This window comes from Phaseolus vulgaris, chromosome 6 (genome assembly GCF_000499845.2).
Source record: "Phaseolus vulgaris cultivar G19833 chromosome 6, P. vulgaris v2.0, whole genome shotgun sequence".
NCBI classification, from domain to species: domain Eukaryota; kingdom Viridiplantae; phylum Streptophyta; class Magnoliopsida; order Fabales; family Fabaceae; genus Phaseolus; species Phaseolus vulgaris.
Genome location: NC_023754.2, coordinates 22793331 through 22813731, shown reverse-complemented (window position 1 = coordinate 22813731; position 20401 = coordinate 22793331). Strand labels below are relative to the sequence as shown.

At 30.6% G+C, this 20401-nt stretch overlaps 3 protein-coding genes and 1 non-coding gene across 7 annotated transcripts; 3 read left to right on the top strand and 1 right to left on the bottom strand.

Annotated features, from left to right (window-relative positions):
- The first annotated feature begins 2106 nt into the window (after nt 1-2106).
- Nucleotides 2107-2178, top strand: TRNAW-CCA (transfer RNA tryptophan (anticodon CCA)). The gene has a single exon. It is a non-coding gene; the product is annotated as a tRNA-Trp (tRNA).
- Nucleotides 2179-3434: 1256 nt separating this feature from the next.
- Nucleotides 3435-4561, top strand: LOC137831951 (cell wall / vacuolar inhibitor of fructosidase 1-like). Its single transcript, XM_068639872.1, has 2 exons — nt 3435-4165; nt 4425-4561. The coding sequence occupies exon 1, from the start codon at nt 3557-3559 to the stop codon at nt 4121-4123; it is 567 nt and encodes a 188-aa protein (XP_068495973.1). The 5' UTR covers nt 3435-3556; the 3' UTR covers nt 4124-4165; nt 4425-4561.
- Nucleotides 4562-5100: 539 nt separating this feature from the next.
- On the bottom strand, nt 5101-8506 carry LOC137831950 (uncharacterized). 4 transcript variants are annotated; one of them, XM_068639869.1, is made up of 5 exons: nt 8143-8506; nt 6722-7629; nt 5807-5951; nt 5558-5677; nt 5101-5455 (listed from the first exon to the last, which is right to left on the bottom strand). In XM_068639869.1, exons 2-4 carry the CDS (start codon nt 7287-7289, stop codon nt 5602-5604), a joined length of 789 nt encoding a protein of 262 aa, XP_068495970.1. In that variant the 5' UTR covers nt 7290-7629; nt 8143-8506; the 3' UTR covers nt 5101-5455; nt 5558-5601. The 4 variants fall into 4 exon arrangements, with proteins under 4 accessions (XP_068495970.1, XP_068495972.1, XP_068495969.1 ...); XM_068639871.1 differs by lacking the exon at nt 8143-8506 and adding an exon at nt 7889-7964; XM_068639868.1 differs by having other exon boundaries at nt 5101-5677.
- Nucleotides 8507-14011: 5505 nt separating this feature from the next.
- Nucleotides 14012-14866, top strand: LOC137833533 (uncharacterized). Its single transcript, XM_068641876.1, has 2 exons — nt 14012-14678; nt 14763-14866. The coding sequence occupies exons 1-2, from the start codon at nt 14012-14014 to the stop codon at nt 14864-14866; spliced, it is 771 nt and encodes a 256-aa protein (XP_068497977.1).
- The last annotated feature ends 5535 nt before the right edge of the window (nt 14867-20401 follow it).

Sequence of the window (20401 nt, the reverse complement as noted above, 5' to 3'; positions counted from 1 at the left end):
GAAAGAGAGCCTCTGAAGTATGTACTAGCAATTACCAAAAATTTAGAAGTTGATGTACTACAAAGTACTCAAGCTTTAAAACTTCGAAATCTCAAGTTTGTAGGTGGATGGAGCAAGTGGTTTTGTTGTTGAGGTCACTTCGGAGATTTTGATGGGAAATCACCAAATGACAAAATAATATATAAAATATGTATAAGAAGTAACAAATAACAAAGTACAATTACCAAAGGCAAGGCCAAAGGATACAAAGGAAAAGAATAACCAAAATAAATAAATAAAGCTAAGTAACAGATATAAGAGCACACACCAGAGGCACATTATACCAGACACTGTTACTGTAGAACCTAAGAAAGAAGCAATGACAGACACTGTTACTGTAGAAGCTAAGAAGCTACTGATATGGGCCAAAAAACTAATATTCAGCATAACCAGAAGCAAAATTGATGCATCGAACCCGTACCATTCTACCCATGACAACCCTTGAAGCACCAATCTGCATAAACCTTCTTGTTCCAGTAGAGACCAGAAAGTCAAGTGGAGAGTCAAGAATGCATGTTGCTAATGGCTTATGTTGAAGAAATGGAGCAACACAACACACATGTGCTTTCTAGCTTAAGGTGTGTTTTACTCGGAATTATTGAGGAATCAAAGGTGTATAAACTCTATAATTCTTTCTCAAAAAGGATTATAGTGAGTAGAGTGGTAGCTTTGAAGAAAGTAAAAAATGGGACTGAGACAAACAGCATGAATCAACCATTTTTTTTGTAATTTCTTCTTTGAGATATTTCTACTATTACTTTATCATTGCAATCATCTTATAGTATGTCTTTTTTATTAATCACCAGTTATCTCTACTGATTATCACTTCACTTCACCATTGACTTTTCTTATGTTCAACAGTGTATTCCACTGTTATATATCTTCTCAATTGTATCACTCTCTATTGCATTTTTTTTTTGTTCTGCCCAATTGGTCTTATCAACATTGTTGCACTCCAATATAATATAGACATTTTTATGATATGTACTGCATTATGTATAAACTCCTTTATTAACCTTCTTCTAACCTTCAGTTTACACCCATTAATCCCTACAACATATTCAATTAACAATTGGCATCAAAATTAGAGAGAGACATGTGATACTCAGAGTGAGTGAAGAAGATTTGAGTGTGTAAGAAAAAAGAGTGTTCTCCATGTGTTAAAAAGTGTAGTTGAATTATGTTTTGGAGAAAAATGACAATCAGTTATAACATTATATGGTTCAACCCAATCTAAATGAAAAATTTGATTTTATTTATTAAGAAACTTTCACAATATTTGAAGCTTTATTAAATTGGAATTACAAAAAGGAGTTGATCATATCACTCTAAGGAAAGATCAACTAGCATTATCAAAGATTCACTAAACGAGTGGACTACTCAATATTTTGCAAGATGTGATACCTTAAAGTTGTCCTACAAGAAAGTAGAGAAAGCCCTAAAATCAAAGATAAATCTCACCAAAGAAAACACAAAAAAGTATATAATGTCCGGTTCAAAATTTGTATAACTATATCTCACGTTTTATAGTTCAGGTAAATAAGATGAATGTGTACAGAGAAGATATTCCCAAGAGTTAAGTGGTGGAGAAAGTTCTCTGGATGATGCCATGAAGTTTTTTGATTGTCGAAAAAGTGGAAATTAATTAATATATAATGTATAATTATTTATTGTCTTCACATTTAAGCAAATAATTTTGAACCTATTGCAATGCCAGTGTAATTTGATTTCATATTTATTAACTAAAATCGCCTCTTTGTGTGTATCTTCATTTTTAAAAAATAACTTGATTTTCAACCGTTTTATAAAAGACCTGCCACTTTTTTTTATTTAATTTTTGTTTTACAATAAAAATTCATGATTATCAAAAAGTAGAAATTAATTATTATATCATGTCTAATTATTTTATAATGTCGTGTCCCGTGTCATTAATAAATTATCCAAATATAAACGATTATGCAGAAGAATTATTCAACGAAAATGAAGTGTATAGAGATCAATGCCATTGGTTAATAGTCTTTATTACATTATATATGTATATTAAATAAATGTTTGTCCAATATAAGTGGATCCGTGGCGCAATGGTAGCGCGTCTGACTCCAGATCAGAAGGTTGCGTGTTCGATTCACGTCGGGTTCAAATTCCCGTTTCTCATTTATTTTTATTAAAATGCTTTTTTTACATTTACTCATGATGATGTTCTAATTATGCAACACACTTTTTTAATATATATTGAAGATGGTGCTTGAGTTTTGTTGTTAATAAATGGAATCTCACCTGCAGAAGGAAGGACAGCCAAATTTTCTATGTACCAATAATTAACAAATCTACTACCATTTTTTTTGAAGAATTTTATAAATATCTATAAGATAAATAAATTTTGTTTACAAATTAAAATAATTGTTTGAAGAAGTTAACATAATAGAAAGATTTTGCAAATTAATGTATATAAATTAAATTTAACTTATAAAAGTAAACTATTATAGCATTCTGGACTTAAATGTAAGCACAGAGTTGATACATGATGAATTTAATTGTACATAAATTTAATTAATGTTATTTTATGATATCACTCCAAAACACTTTTTTATTTGTAGGTATATTTTTATTGATTTATTAATTAATGATGTAAAGTTTTAAGGAATAAAATGAAATAATGTTAATATTGAAGTTGAGAATACATAATTAGTGCACCCTCCATGGTAGAGTTAAAGTTTCTTTATTTGAAACAATTGTTTCATGTAAACAAGACAATAGCTTAAATGTGTTAGAAACTAACAAGAATTGAAAGTCTCTAGGAGAGAAGCAGACAACAACATGGGTTGCTCTTGTTAAGTAGCAGATGTCTTTGGTGCCCTACTTAATGATTCTGCTTCGATCTTAGAAAAACAGAAAAACTGGTTTATTACACGTAAACATGGAGCCGCTTTGTTTTTAATGAATGAAATCTGCTTGCAAAACAGTGGTCGTGTCTGTCTTAGGCTCTCTCTTCCTTCTTTAGTTCCAAAAGAAGTGTTCAATGAAAAGAGCATACTCTAGAAAGTTCTCAAGTTTGGCTTCTTGTGGTAAAGTAGGGGACACAAAAGAAGACGTGGCATTTACCATTTAAAGCCAAGTGAATAAGACACCCGTGAACCATGACCTAATTCACTTTAAACAACAAATTTATCTTGTTTAAGTTATTTACTTACAAAAAAATAGAGTTAATCTTTCTGAGATATAGAAATCAATCTAAGAATTTGTCTTATTTTAATGTGTTTTCTTTACATATAAAAGTCTTGAATATTAAACTTTTGATCAATAAACTATGTTTGTAGAACCCTGTTACACTACAATTCTTACACCTGTCTTTACCTTTTGTTTTAGTCAATTAGACATCCATTTCTCTCTGTTCCCATGTGAGGGGTATATACTCCCAAGGACTGGCAAAGTGATCATTTTGTGACCCTAATATAGGAGCCAAGAGAGAGCCTAGACCATTCTCATTCTCATTCCCTGTCCATCATCACAAGAGAAAATGAAGAAGATCCCAAGCTGTGTGTCTTCTTTTGCAATTCACATTCTTCTTCTTGCTTCTATTTCTGTTCCCTTCACACTATCCCAACCAACTTTCCCATGGAAAGATGGGGATGGCGATTTGGTAGACCAAATATGCAAAAAAACACCCTTTTACGACCTTTGCAGCTCCATCCTGCACTCAAACCCTCTGAGTTCAAAACCTGATCTCAAAGGGGTGGCCCTTTTGATGGTGAACAACATTGTGGCAAATGCAACTGACACACTGAGTTACATCGAAGGCCTGCTCAAGCAGACCCCAGACCGGGAGTTGGAGCAAGCCTTGGCCTTCTGTGCTGAGTCATATATCCCTCTTGTCAAATACATTCTCCCACAAGCTGCTGATGCTATAAGCCAAGGCCGTTTTGGCTTTGCCAGTTACTGCATTTCTGATGCTCTCAAAGAAGTGAGTAGCTGCGACAAGAAATTCTCTGGCACAACTCAGGCACCCTTGGGGGAAAGAAACGACATTGTGCAGAAGCTAGTGGATCTAGCCTCGGCTATAATCAAACTACTACTAAAGGGTTGATTTGTTCACCTCTCTTTTGTGTTCCATTGCTTGCAGTTGTAGGTAATAGCACTTAGTATAGTACAATACTAGTAGTAGTACTCTTATTATTCTTATTGAGTAAAGGCATTTAATGGTTGATTTTGCATAATCTATGGTTCATCAATTCATTGTATGTGTACTTTGAAGCAGCTCTTTATAAACCATACGATTACTTCTTCACAAACAAAGTTCTGTGCAACAAGCATATGAAAGCAACTCACGTTAGGCAAAAACCAATAACATTTTTTTTTCACTCTTTCGGAATTTTCTTCTTGCACAGATTGAGAGCTGTCGCAACTGTCAATGTCCTATGTATCTGAGGAAGCTTCGTAAGAGATGAGGACCTAACAAACTTAGAACATCGTGCTCTGTTTCTTATTATTTAACTTTTAGCCCCTGACTTCTTGTTTGATGGCTAATCAGTCCTCTTATTTGTTGCTCATTCTTCATCAAGAGGAAAACGAATGGAGGAGATTTAGTGTGTACAAGTCAAAAGTTGGTTTCAGGAAAATGCAAATACGGAGAATAATAAAAACATACGTTACTCATGAAAATAAGGTCAGTTTGATTGATATCTTTTCTTTATCTAGAAAAAAAATATAATACAGTTTCTTAAAACAAAGATAAAAAAAAACTGTTCTATACTCTTGCGTTTTTTATTTTACAGTTTCTCAAGTTGTGTGGCCATGTAATTGGACCTGAATTAACAAAGGACTTTCCTTCAAACACAGATTGTAGTAATTTGACATTTTTGGGAAACCAACTTTATAACTTATAAAACTGATTAATACAGCTAGCTCATCCTAATTTCTAGCCATTGATTCAAAAGAAGTCCAAGTTTGTGCACGTTAAACGTCTTCGATTTGAAGTTAAACTTTACTTTATTTTTCTTGTTGGGATTCCATATGAAGCAATGTCACGTGTTCATGCTAATAAAAGTCAATTGGAATCACATATACAGAGCCACACCTGACACCTTTTTTATTATTAATTGAAAATTAGAGTGCCACACGGCTGAACCAGAATTTTCCTTCTGACAAGATAAGTACTTGATGAAGCCCCCTGTGTTCTGAAATGTGCTTGTTGGACGTAAAATATTTGTCACAAAAAAGCACGTTATTACATACCAGTTATCTTAGTGACAAAAAAAGAAACCAGAACAAATAAATAGAATCATTCATAGCTTCGTCGCGGCTTCAAAAGCAAAATCTCCAACTCAAATTTTCATCGAGAATAAGCAACAGAAAGTTGCTGACCTGAAAAGTAACACGTGTTTGGCCCAAGGCAATGGAAAACGCTAGCAGCACCGTTCTGGTAATTTAATTCACCCCCAACATTCATTAATATACATAAAAGGGATAAATTACCAATATATAAAGAAATATATGTTCTGAAAGTCAAGACAAAGAGTACCGTTTGACATTTTTTCTTTAAATACAGGAAAATGATATTCTTTTTTATGATAGAAGTGCATTATCCTGAGAACCTCTTCTCGTTTCAGGCAAATCTGAACCGGCCACCTGCTGTATAAAACTGCAAGGTGTACCATTTTCCAATACCATCAATGAGCAAAACTGACATTGAGGAAAAAAACCAGCAATGTGTTTTGATGAGACTAAAGAATGGTTAAAATTATGTGTGGTATGATGCATTTGAGCTTACTTTTGAGATTCAGAACCTGGAGCATTTGAGTCGCTTGCAGAAGGATTGGGTTGGTACTCAACTGAAATTAAACCACCCTCTGATTCTCCCGTAGATATAGGAGATCCCTGGAAACTCGCCACTGAGCTTGTTCTAGATGGCATGCCTGCAAAAGGAACGTCTTATTAAAGAAAATCAAGAGAGCCAAAATGTTGTCAATATGAAAGAAACATGACCACTGGGAGTATTTTGATTCCATCTACATCACCCTCTAACTTACACTAAAAATAACTTCAGGAAGTTTAATTATTATCAAAATATAGAGATGAAAGGAAACTGAACAGCGGAGGGCCTTGTTGAATACTTGTAACCCTTTTGCCCATAATTGGGAACAAATTAAAAAAAAGGGGAAATTTGAACAGTTTTGACTCCAGTTAACTGGAATGAGAAAGCAAAATCATGATCAATTGACCATCATTGTCTCAGCAACTAGTTGGGAGAAATGGGTGATTTATTTAGATCTAAACTAAGCAGATTCATCAAGATACGAATGTATTAAAAGTACATGCAACCATAGTTAAAAGGTAAGTTCTCAAGCTGTTCTGGTTAGCCAGAAGAATAAAATCCACGAGCAGTACATAATGCGGAAAAGAAACAAGTTCTGTAGAGTATGTCAAAAAATTTCTTGAAAATATTTCTAAAACAGTTCACAGGTTCCTCAAGATTTTTTAGTAAGTTAACAATTGTCTTGAAGTCTGAAAGAACCATGCTTTAAATGGAAGTTTTATCACAAAATAATACTGAAGTATTAATCTGAAAATCAGGAATTGCCCGGCTTAGGTAGCAATGAAAATGCTAAACCCCTCCTACATGTTGTAATACATGCTTATAATATAGCCATAGGCATGGAAAATCTACTTCTATCCTAAATGTTACCTTGGAATATTATCACAACAAAGAAGAGAACAGTGATAACCATAGCCAAAAGGCTGCTGGTATTGGAAGGCGATGATGGTCGTGACGATGATTTAGCCATTTTCATCTTCTTCAAGGCTTTCATTCGCTCTATCCTTGCGCGCTTCAACATGGCAAGTTCAGATATCTCTCTGATTAGCTTATGGTCAGCTGCATCCAATGAAGGAGCTTGTGGAGGTCTTGGAGGTTTCGGAGCCTTTTTATTACAGGCCTTTTTCCGTTTCTCCTTCGTTAAGGTTTGCTGTGCACGGTTCGCCGAATCTTTCCCCATCAATGGCTTGCTTGTTACTTTCATTAAATCTGCAGAAACTTCACTAACACTTGATTCATTGCGGCTTGATTCATTGCGGCATAAACTTGGCACATCATCTTTAACTGAACCTCCAAAAATCTCACCAGAAAACTTAGCAAATAATGTCTTTCCTTGTTTTGCACCAGTTCGTGTAGAGGCTTTCTTTGCATCATCTCCAATTAGAGGCAATCCACTTTCAAGATCAACTACGGTATCCTTTACACTTTTCTTATCCATCCAAAAACCACAAAGCCAATCTAACTTCTCCTTGTTTGCTATCCTATAAATTACAAATATACTCGAAATTGCGGACACAAATTCAATGCTTGAACTCGACCCATCATACTAAGGGTTTAATTGATCGTAAATCATGAAGAAGACAGCTTGCTACTGAACTCCAATTCGGATACTTTTTCTGCTTCTCTGACTTTTTCATACATTGCACAGATCCAAGCAATAATCAAGTAATTATTAACCACCAAAAAAATTTCTCTTCCTTCCAAGGGTCTATTTTCCACAAGCAATACCACTCCAAGATCTGAAGACAAAAAAACGAAATCCCGGGAACAGACAGACCCTGCATCACAAATTAGATACAAAAATTCAATCAGGTGAACCTAACCAAATTAACAATCTTACTATAATCGATTTCCCCTTTAACATTTTTAGGGGTACGAAGAGGTGAACCAAATGATACAACTTTAAGCAACCCAAAGCCCCTATTAAAACTTTTAAACAGAACAGACAAAAAAAGCAATCATTGAGATAAGAAAGAAGAAACATAAAACACTTTAGGGCACAAAAGAGAGTGGGGGTAATCTAAGCAAGGAAAATACATAAATGGTTCTCAGCCAGGAGAGAAGCAAGGCCAACACAACAAATTAACCCCAGAAGAAAATATATTGATACATTAATACCCACATTACATATATATAAACTTACACAGCAACGTGCAACCACATATGATTAAAAATGGGCACCCATGAAAACGAAGAAAGTCAACAACTTTAAAGTAGTCACAGCCATGACAGGAACAATAATATAATACAAAGAAGTAAACAGAGAAGAAAAGAAAAAGTGGAAAGAATACCTTTGCCGGAAGGGGAAGGAAGGGTAGATCCAATGGCGGAATAGTTTGTAATTACAGCAAGCGAGAGATACGGGATGAAGAAATACTATTGATGGCGAGATAACAGGGAAAATGAGCCAAAATTATAGCAAGATTTAGATTTTTTCAAACAAAGATCCCTCTCTTGATTTCATGGTATGTGCTGTCTTCAAAAACAGTATATTTATAGCGCGGAGATTGAGGAGGTGATGTAGCCAATATAGACAACACTTGTGGACAGTTGGCAACTCCAAATTTCACACCGTGGCCCCTCCCATGTACTCTTTTCTGTCCTTCTGTTTACACTTTTCTTCCCCACTCATGCTTCCCTCTGTTATGTCACTTTTTAATGTTTATCACAATCCAACGTTACAAAATTTATACTAACTCATTCATTCTATTTAACCAACTCAATTACTTCATTACATTACAATGTCTTAAACTTTATTCGTACAAATTAATTGTATCCTTGTAGAATGTGTATAAATCTTTTTAATAAAAGATTTAAAATTTTATTTAATTAACTAGGCTACTATTCCGTTACAGTCATGCTTCAGAATATGGAATTTTGGAATATTTGTGTCTTTAACTTTCATTCCAAATAAATCATTGACATTAAAATAAGGAAAAGTTTTTGTTAATACTCAAATAGTAAATAACATATTTTTTGACGCCTAATTATAGTAATATAATAATATTTTAATTAAAAAAATAAAATAAATATAATTAAAATAATATTTTGGTATGTTAAGTGAGTGTGATTTACTATTTGTGGTGTGAAAGTATCACCATCCCAAATATAAATCATTGACATGTTTACCTTTAGAAATACTTTTAAAAACTTCGATTTGTCAGTATGAAAGTTTCATATGACTACTGGGAAACTTATTTTATTGTAACATCTTTATAGAATTAATAGATTGATTGCAGTAATTATGATTTTTTTTATGTTATCACGATAATATATCGATTATATATATATATATATATATATATATATATATATATAATAATACGACATAATTAGTTATTTATTTAAAAACATTTTGTAATAAGACCTTTAAAATAATAATTTTTTTCTTTTAAGTTTTATCATTTATATAGATTTATATGTTTAATAATTAAAAAAAGTAAATAATTATATCATTTTAATATATTATACAAAATTTAATAGTGTTTAAAGATAACAAATGTTACATGATATGTTACTACCATTATTGGCCTACCGTAAACTAACGGAAAATGTTGATTCGGTATGAAAATCTGAGTTTTATTTGTGCTTTTTTTAAGTTTTTAATTAACTAATTAATGTTTAATTAAATAATAAAAATATTATTACTTTTATAAATTAAATTATTTTATTTAGAAACTATTTATCAATAATAGAAACTAATTTAAATATCAATAATTTTTTTATTCTCTAAAATAGTATCTAATTTAGTCAATATAGCAATTAATCATTTTTTGTCTTTAAAATTGATTTCTATTTAATTATTTTCTTGTGGTGAAGCAATTTGATGAGTTCATTGCAAGAATTGGTTTTTAACCTAGCAAATATGATACTTGCGTGTATTTAAAGTTTTTAACCAAAGATAAATTTGTTGTATTGTTCTTGTATATAGATGGCATTCTATTAGCAAGCAATAAGTGTTGAAGGTTAAAATTGAATTGAACGAGTTTGAAATGAAAGACCTTGGAATTGCTAGGAGGATATTGGGGATTGAGATCACTAAACAATGTGATTTAAGCATTTATACTTGTCTCAGGAGACCTATCTAAAAAATTCTTGATAAGTTTTGTATGACAAACTTAAAACCTGTATTGACAAACAAGTTGAGTGATTAGCAATCTCCTATGATGGTGGAGAAACAACACTATATGGACAGTTTTTTTGTATGTTAACGTTGTCGGTTTTGTTATTTATGTCATGGTCTGCATGCGCCTTGATATAGCCTATGTTGTGAGCACTGTTAACAGGTTCTTCTCCAATCTTGGGAGAACATATTAACAAGTTCTTAAGTGAATTTTTCAAGGATAACTTGGAAGAGTCTTAGTTTATGGTAGTGTTAGTTGGTATACTAAAGATGCTCTCATAAAAGGTTTTATTGAATCAAACTATGTTGGGTAATAATTTAGGTATGAGAAGAAAACGTTCAAATCAATTGGAAGGTTAAAAAAAGTTGTGTTAATTATTAATAACTAATAATAATATATTAGGTTGTGATGACACAACAATGACTAAAAAGGAATGGTTATTAATATATGTGTCACTCATGCAATAATATAAATAATAATACCATTTTTTATTATTTTTCCATCTTATTGTATGATATTTCATAATTTGTTTTATATATTTTATTTTATTTACAAATAATTTTTTTGTACAATTCACTCGACATATAATATTTTTTCATTAAAAATGTCCTCTAAAATATCTACATAGTTATGTATCTACATACAATCTAATTTAATGAATTAAAAAAAAACTTTCAAAATGCATAAATAAATATAACGGTAAATTTGTATATGTTTAGATAATATTATTTTTACAATTTTTTTCATATTTTGACAATATTAAGTAACTCGTATTTTTTATGAAAATAATTATTCAACTGTATTGAAAATAATTTATAATATTTTAATTAATTCAAATCTACATATTACGAAGTGGACTTTAAGCCTAACTCAACCCCATAAAATCGGCTCACGGGTGAGGTTTGCACCCACTTATATACAATGAAATGTTCTAATCTCTAGTCGATGTGGGTATTACAGTTATCTCCAACACTACACAACAATACCTCATATTTCATTATTTAAATATTTTTAAATACAAGATTAAATTTGTAAACTTACATTTTACACCTTTTAAAAAAATTAAAAAATCTCTCACAATCATCACATAACTCACAAACAATTTTCCTCAAAATCCACTCTAACATACTCTAATCCAAACACACTAACTTTCTTCACAATTTTCTCTCAAATTCTCATACATTCACTTCCTCAAATATTCTCCTCGATCCAAACACAATCTTAAGATAAAAAAACATTATTTTGGTAAGAATATCACTAGTCCTAGACTTGGAAGCATACATAATTGGAACCTTATTTCCCTTGATCACGCCTTTATAAATAAATAAAAAAATTAATGTTTTAATTAAAGTCTACTATGATACTGAACAAATAAATTTTTATCACAATTGTGTAATTTTGTATCAATTTTACGATAATGGATAGATTTAAATAATATTATTGAAATTGGTAAGTTGTGCACAATGAGCAAAAGTTCACTTTTCTAAAGCTGATCCACAAAATGACTTCCGTTCCTTTGAAAAAATTACAAAAAAAAGTCATCAGGAGCCCTAATGACCTTTCATTGTGAAAAATGGTATGAAGAAATTGTGTTCAATAAGCATGACTCTTATCAATGTAAATATACTGTTAAGCTTCTTTTAAAAAAAAAATTGGTATGACGGTACAATATACAAAAATACATAAAAGTTGTGAGAATTTCGTGTATTTTTTTACATTGAAGTTGTCATATCCTATAACATTTTAGTTCAATTTTTTAAAATTTTCGTAAAATTATAATCTTTTGTTTAAAAGAAAAAAATGTCATTTTTTGGTGATATAAATTACAAATATTTTGTTGTTTCACATATTTAAATGTATTAATGTGTTAATAATTAAAAAAATAAAATGTATGTTCTAAAATGAAAGTATTGTAAAATGACATGTAGGTTATGGAAAATAAAATACATATGGAAAAAAATGTTGTACTTAAATTACTTTCTGAATTAAACCCATATTATAAAATAGATTTTAATAAAATTATATATGTAAAAGTTATCTAGTGTTATAATTATATTTTTCGAGTTAAAATTAATTCTATTAAATAATAGAATGTAAGATTACTTGTGGTTTTTTCATGAATTAAAATTTATGTATTCATAAATTTGTACGTTGTCTAATATCAATATCAATGTGAATGAAATTATAGATTATATAATATATAAAAATAATAATAATACATGTATTTTATTTAAATAAATGTATAAAATTAAAATAAATATAAATACTAAATTTTACTCACTAAAATAAGATGATATAATAAAAACTTCAAGATGATGTAATTAAATAAATATTTCAAAGCATGATATTTTAGTGTTTAAATGAACCATTTTTTTTTGTATTGTGACTTTCATTACGATACTAAAAACATTTTTTTGGCTTATTATAATTTGACTAATTTATTTCATTCTAAAAACGAGTAAAGGTTGATCTTCTTAACTCTTTGTAGTGCATGTGGAGGTCAGGAATGAAATATGGTCTCGTATAAATATATTAATAATTTTCATTTTAAACTGGATAAAATTGAACTTCATAAGCCTTTTTAATTGTGTGGAGGTTGTACACAAGATATATAAATGTCAACAACTATAAATGACAAAAACAAACGATTATAAAGTGAAAACAAGGATATCAAAGAGCTTGAAAGTGCCCACAATCATACCATCAATAATTTAATCTAACTGTATATGACATGTTGGAGGATGACTATCTCTTGAACATCAACTCTAAATTTTATCGATTAAACCTTTGCACAAAACACATAGTGAAATATTGTTCATTTTTTCTTAGTAAGATTGTGATATCTTATAGATAATAATGACATGTGTGTAATATCGTGTCTATCTTTAGTTCTCGTTCCACAAACCATGACCTACGCCAGGTATTTAACTAACTTATTTGTTCGAATATATGGATCAACCCCACAATATGTCATCTCAATTGTCGTTCCAACAACTACCTTTCACTTACTCAACATTTCCATCACAACCAAATTTTTTTGTTGGTCCATCAAATCTCTTTGTCAGGGGTCCAGAAGTAAGCACAATGAAACCGAAGACAATGACGATGACAATCCACCCGTGTCATCTCCTAACATTTCTACCCAACAAGAGTTAAAAGGATAACCAGGAAGACAAAGAAGAACATCATGTGACACAACACAACATCTCAAAGATTATTTATTCACTGATGTGTAATAATAATGTTATTGTCCAAATTATCGCTATATTTATGATTTTTAATAGTCTATAAATCCTAGTTCAACTAATTGATCTAATATTTTTAATATTTTTAAAAAATTATTTATAATTTATGACACCACAAATATTTTAGACATTTTCTTAAAAACCAAAATTTATATTTTTATGAAAATAAAAAATAAATAAAACTAAAAGCGTCACATTCAATATAAAAAAATACACAAAAATTATTATAATCATACATGACTCATGTGTATTTTTTTTAAACTAAAATCATCATATATCTTTAACGACTTCACTTTTTAAGAAAAGAAAAACTGCATATTTACATTAATAAAAGTCGTGCTCACACGACTTCGTCACACTATTTTTTACAAAGAAAATCATAAAATCACATGACAACTTTTTTATCGGGCATCACAAGCGTTGCTCGAAATTACTTATTTATTTTTATAATATTTTTCGAATACGGTTATTCTCAAAAAGTCGTTACAAAATTGCATTATTTTGTTAAAATTTCCTCTAGGATAGAAAAAAAAACTGTACATTTCTAAAAAAATTATGCATCCCTTCCTTGGTCCAATAATAAAATATTTTCAAAGTTTGTTTAAGCATATTTTTAACACTTAAGATGTGTGTGACAATAATTAAGCGATGCGAATATAATAATATATTTTAAATCGGTTTAATTTAGAGCGGGAACTCATCGGAAAGATAACTGCTCAGCGTACTGCATGATCTTGCAAGCAGATATATCTGTTACCCGCTTTGTTTCTTCCCGCGCAAGTTTCACAATCATGGAGACTGACACTAACACTGACACCACCACCACCACCGAAAACGTAATCTTCGACCGCTTGCTGCAAGAGATCCACACCTCCGGAATTGAAATCTCCGTCACCATCACAGCTGATGCCTCCGTCGTGCGAAATTGGCTCACCTCAGCGCTCTACAACAGCCGCTACTTCGTCCACCTCAACCGCCTGGTCGTCGGTCTCGGCGTCCAGTGGACTCTCAGAGGCGCCAACATACATTCTCCGGGGGACATTCTGCAGCTCTGCATCGGCCGCCGCTGCCTCATCTTCCAACTCGCTCGCGCGCAAGCCGTACCGCAGAAACTCCGCACGTTCCTCCTCAATCCTTCGTACACCTTCGTCGGCTTGTGGAACATATGGGATCGGCAGAGGCTGAGCAATTCGAGGCATAATTTGGAGATGGAGAGGGATCCTCTGGATATGAGGCTGTACATGAAAACTCAGGTCGGTGACAACATATCTTCGCTTAGGGAGATCCTGATAGAGAGATCTCTTGGTTTCCGGATTGATCCAGGGCATGAGGCCACCGCGAGCGATTGGCGTGATGAATATCTTAGCGACGATCAAATCGATTTTGCGACGGTTCGTGTTCTCTGTGCATTCCTTATCGGGTTGAAAAACAGGGTTTGGGAACTTCAGAACGGAACAGGTAACCGACGCTTTCCATAATATGCTGAAATGTTTAATTGCGTTGAAGCTTTGTTTCATTGTTCATGATGAATTTTACTTCTAGTGGTGTCAATTTCAACTGTTGCTACGGTGATGAGACTGATTTTTTTGGTCATGAGCTGTGACTCTGAAATTGCTTGTGTTTTCGTGACTGAAACTGACTATTGAGTGATGATTTCACTGTATCTTTTTTTTTTTTTTTGAAAAATGTCTTTTAGGTGAGTATGTAGTTAGTGTAAGAATCGGTTTCTACATTTTTTGTGCATCACGGTCCATTCCATTTAATAACTTTGGTTTAATTTTCACTTTAAAATAAAATAAAATTTAAAAGTGTTATGGATTGAATGCTAAAAGAGGTATTCAGACGAACCGAAACTGCAAAACATTAGGTCATAAATTCTTAAAAGCAAATTACTGAGTGAGAAATTAACAGTGAAAACCACAAGATTTGTATCGAATAATGCATATTTTGTTAATGAAAATGGGAGGAATTTTCTTTTGGTTTTTGATTGATTCCTAATTTACTATTCATAAATATGGGGATTATTATGCAGTTTATGCCTTTACTCAGGGAATATCATGTTATTAATAAAACGTATTATTATATTATATAGTGTCATTGACATATAATTGTAGTGTGTTTTTTTCTTATGTCACTTGTCAGTAAACATGATTAACCCTGCATTGTGGCAGCATTTCCATTTGTATAGTAACGAAATATGAGTGGAAGTTAAAAGGACTTGGAATTTGATACGTGTGTTAGGATACTCAAACCGACATTTGTAACAATGGAATGCGTTTTAGCAACTTTTTAAGGGGTTTGATTATATGTTAGCATTATGTTTACGTCCGATAAGCACTTTCAACTCGATTTAAACCGTTTATTAACTAAAAACATATTTCAACATATTTATAATTTATAGCTAATATTTTTTCTTATAGTAGTTTGTAATGTTTTTTTTATATTTTTTTAAACATTAACTTCTATCCTTTTTTTTATAATAATTTTATGAAAAAATACTTTTTTTATTCGTCTACTTTTAGTAAAATTTAATTTTGGTATATAAACTTTCACATTATAAATACTGCTTCAAATTCTATAAAAATGTGTACATTAAATTCTTCTAACTATGTGTTCATAAAAAATCATAATTAAATTTTAAGTTTGAACATACGAAAGGTTAAATCACATAGTTTAATAGTCGAATGATTATTTATCAATATAATGATCAAAATCAAATTTAACAAAAATTAGGATTAAAAATACATTTTCGTACTTTAATTATTCTCTTTTCTTAAAGTATTTATTAAAATTCATTTTTTTTCAATTTTACTTAAGTTGCATGTTTATTGTTTTTTTTTTCTGACTCCTTTGTACTTCTAACATCATCATCGTGAATTTTCTTGCTCATCCTCCTATGTTTATTATTTTAATATTAGTTATATTTATTTTAGTTGTTTATAATTGAACTTAAAAATGATGACACATTTTTATTTATTTTATTTTCGTATTATAATTTTTATTTAAATAGTTTCTTATATTGTTTTAATACCCTTTTATATATTTTATTAATAAAAAAATAGTTTATATAAAATTATTAAATAAGTATATCTAATTTTAATATCCAAAACATAATTTTACCTAACACTCATAAGCCCACAAGATAACTTTATAAATAACTTTTTAAATTTTGGATTTTAACTTACTGGTGGTTTCAATTACATTTTCAGATAATTTTGTAACATATCTAAGAATAAGAATAATAAGATAAATGAATCCCTTAAATAATTAATTGATTATCCATTCAAGATACATTAGTTATAAGAAGGTAATATTTTCACACCCACCAAATAAAATACGTTCCCTTAACAACTTAAAATAATAGTATTTTTATTATATTTATTTTATTTTTTAAATTAAAATTTTAATATATATATATATTATAGTGAGTTGTAAGATGGGTGTATTTTTTTTAAAGTGTCAAGTATTATTTTTTTTCTATAAGAAATACATGTTTGAATTTATTTTCTGGTGCGTCAAAAAGTAAATCTAGTTTCAAGATAAACTTTTTAATCAAATTGGTGCAATTATGGAAAAAAATTATCGAAATTAACACATTTTAAATTTTTACCTATGTGGATAACTTCCTTACATAAAAGTTGTGCAGGTAGAACACCTATTGAATTTGTAAAAGTTAACTCCAATCAATTTGGCACAATTTTAATATAAAAGAAAAAGTTGTGGTTGACTCACATTATTTTAATTAATGTTATTCGAGATTTTTTTTTAATTTTAAATGAAGTTGTGCTAATATCATACAACTTGAATTCTTTTTATATTAAACTCATTATCCATTTACACGACTTCCCCATACGATTATTTTATTATTTGTGTTAATATTAATATATGTAGTTTTATGTAAAAAAAATATTAATGTGTTAATATTAATTATTATATAAAAATATTATTTATGAAATGTAAAATTATTATCTTCATAATTATTAAAAAAATAAGATCAATGGTAATTTTATAACAATTATAACAAAAATAAAATACATTAAAAATATAGAAATTATTATAAGGATTTTGATTAGAAATAGCATGCAAATTAGGTTGTTAGTTCTATCTTGTTATATATTAGTATTTGTTTGATTATTTTGTGTGATAGCATCAATAGTGATTTTTTTTTAAAAAAAAGAAAATTAATAATGAAAATTGAAAGTAGATTTTACTACCAGTTTTGTCTATATAGACAATTATTTCTGTTATGACCTTTACTTCGACAATGCAAACATTATTTGGCTTATTCATAATTGTATTATCCATTTCAATATTGATACAATGAGTACATGATCCCCCTAATTTGTGTCATCACATCATAAGGTCAAGTATAAAATTTGGTTCCATGTAAGTACACCAATAATCCTCATTTTGAATTGGATGAAATTGAACCTCGCAAACCTTGTAAATATTGTGGAGACTTTACATTGGAGCAACGAAATTCGTTAGCTATAATGATAAAACGAACAAAGAGTAATGACATGAGGACAAACCGATCAAAGAACTTGAAACCCACCACAATCGCATCATCATTCAATTAATTTAAATGTGTATGACATAGGTTGAAGTTAAAGTTGGGGAGTGGTTTCTCCTAATCATCAAACTACGAATTTTCTTGGTTATATATTTTCTTAATAAGACAATAATATCTTCAGGATATCGATACCTTGTTTGTAACATGCACTCAATCTTGGCCCCGTTTAACAAAATAATATTTGTTCTTTCAAATGTTGTCTTAACAAGAGCACAAATGAATACATATCGTGCTCTCTTCAAAATAGAGTTCAAGTTTTTGGCTAGATTTTTTGTCACGTCTCCTATCTTAGGCCTAAGTCCACTTTTCCAATGACATTTGATCAATCCAATAGATTTATTCTCAAAATTATGATCTCATCGCCGCCATTAAGTTTGCTTGTAGAGTTAGTTGTTTCATTTCATAACGTGTAACATTGTCATAAATGAAATTATTGGAACATATAGTGATTTTGTAATGTTGCATGATGGAAGTTAAGGAATGTAGATATTCATGTTTATTAGTTGAAATTAGAGTTTTAAAAATAAACATGACAAATAGCACAAATGAGTAAGTATCATGTTCCATATTTTTGTTTGTAATAGAAAATCAGGGATCATAAAGTTTAAGGGGGTTAATGTTGTTATTTTTAATTTTTTAATGTTTTATATTGTTATTTTTAGGAAATAAGAGTTCGTGGGTGTATAAAATGAAAAAGAGTGACATATAGCAAAACAGTTGGGCCACCTGAATTGGCTCAGACTTGAAAAGAAATGTAGTGGTGCACATATAAAAACATGAGTAGCAAATAGCAAAATTATGGGCAGCAGATTGAGCCCAGACTTTTGAAAACGCGGTGCGGAAAGAAGAAGCGTGGTGCAAATAATGAAAGTGTTTGGGTGAAAATATTTACAAGAGGTGCGAAAAGCATTTAATGCATGAAGAACAAAAACAGTAAAAACCGTGGCCCTATTTTTATTCTTTCCCATTACCGTGGACTCACATGCACATAAATTTCAATTCACCAAATTAAACAAAACGGTGTGGGGGCCCACAAACATGTGAATGTTAAAAGCAAATAAATGGTCTTTCTCTTACGTGGTGCTCTGGTACACATTTCTTAATTTCCAGGCAAATCTTCACTCATCAATTAAAGTTAAATCTGTGGGACTCACTGGCATCAGAATAAAACTCAAACGTTTAATGACAAGATAGCAACTGAAAATGGCAAAAGGGAACATGCTGAAACGTGAAGTATTCACACAAAAAAAAAAGATGGTTTCATGAACAAATAAACAATGCATAAACTGTGCAGGTAACCGTACAAGGCAAACATAGATTTCGAGTTTTTCACACAATTTGGCATCAAACCTGCAAATTTACTTTTATGGAAAAGAAAAAGTGATACCAAAAATGACTAACCAACAAGATAAAGACAATGAGAGAGCAAGTCATTTTCTGGTACGCTTAAAAGCAAATATAAAAGATGGCTCAAAAGAATTCATGCAAAGCAGCAAATAAACCAAACCAAAACCCATGTAACTCCAATTGCAAAACGGTATCTGTCCACAAATGCACCTTTTCCTTCTCTTATCGGTTGGGTTTTCCTTGAGTGTTGAACCCGATACAGTGGCAGTGATGAGGCAGAGGTTCAAGGTGCGTGGAGAAAAACAAACTGAGAGAAGGGGTGCTATGTATGTGTAGGCTGCTGTGAGCGTGGAGTGCAGAGACGGGAAGAATATGTGCGTGCTTTGCCTGATTGTGTGTGCTGCTGCTATGAGTGAGAGGGGGACAAAAAAGGTGCAGTGTGTGGTGCAGCCTTTTGTAAAAGAATGGAGGGAACAAAAAGTGTTGGGGCAGAGAAACAGTGTTGAACATGAGTGGGGATCAGAGAAAAAGGGAAGAATGAGAAAGAGAAAAAATGCGAGTGAGTGTAAGTGCAGAGCTAAGTGAGAGAGGGAGAGTGAGGGGGATGCTAAAGGTTTCAAAAACCTAAATGGGTTGTGGTGGTGTAAGTGAATCGCGAGGTGTGCAGAGGAAACGTGAGGTGGGTTTTATTTTTATTTTTATTTTTTATTTTTTTAAAAAGAGTGTTGACAATTATCATATATATATATATATATATATAATGATTTAAATATTTTCTTCTAGTCAATTATATATATTTTTTATCTTGAAATTTCTATATTCACACTTTCATCTACATACAAATTCACACATTATTATTAATCCACGTTACTCTCACAAAAATCCAATAAGACAATAAGGATGATAACAAAAATAACAATGACAATTCACTTTCTTTCGACCATCACCCTCCACAAAAACATAAAAAAGCAAAAATATAATGTTGTGACACTTGTTATAATAGATAATTACTTAATGTAACATAACAATATTTATATTATAATTTCATTATTAACTTTTCCTTCTTCTTCATTTCATCATAAATTTATAGCTTCGAATTTTTTCACATTTAATTACAAGTTTCTATATTGTTAATATATATATATATATATATATATTATAGTTATAATTTATAAGAAATTCACCTACTGGTCTTATTTATTTTCTATTTTCACAATATTAATTTTTAATTTTCCAATTAATATTTTCATATAAAAATTTA

What these genes read in the sequence shown, in the direction of transcription:
- LOC137831951 (XM_068639872.1), top strand. Translation starts at nt 3,557, where the DNA reads ATGAAGAAGATCCCAAGCTGTGTGTCTTCTTTTGCAATTCACATTCTT.
- LOC137831950 (XM_068639868.1), bottom strand. Translation starts at nt 7,289, where the DNA reads ATGGATAAGAAAAGTGTAAAGGATACCGTAGTTGATCTTGAAAGTGGA. An exon ending in TGTTGTGATAATATTCCAAG is followed by an intron (nt 5,952 to 6,721) that starts GTAACATTTAGG and finishes TTCCTTTTGCAG; the next exon opens with GCATGCCATCTAGAACAAGC. An exon ending in CCAGGTTCTGAATCTCAAAA is followed by an intron (nt 5,678 to 5,806) that starts GTAAGCTCAAAT and finishes TACACCTTGCAG; the next exon opens with TTTTATACAGCAGGTGGCCG.
- LOC137833533 (XM_068641876.1), top strand. Translation starts at nt 14,012, where the DNA reads ATGGAGACTGACACTAACACTGACACCACCACCACCACCGAAAACGTA. An exon ending in GGAACTTCAGAACGGAACAG is followed by an intron (nt 14,679 to 14,762) that starts GTAACCGACGCT and finishes TTTTACTTCTAG; the next exon opens with TGGTGTCAATTTCAACTGTT.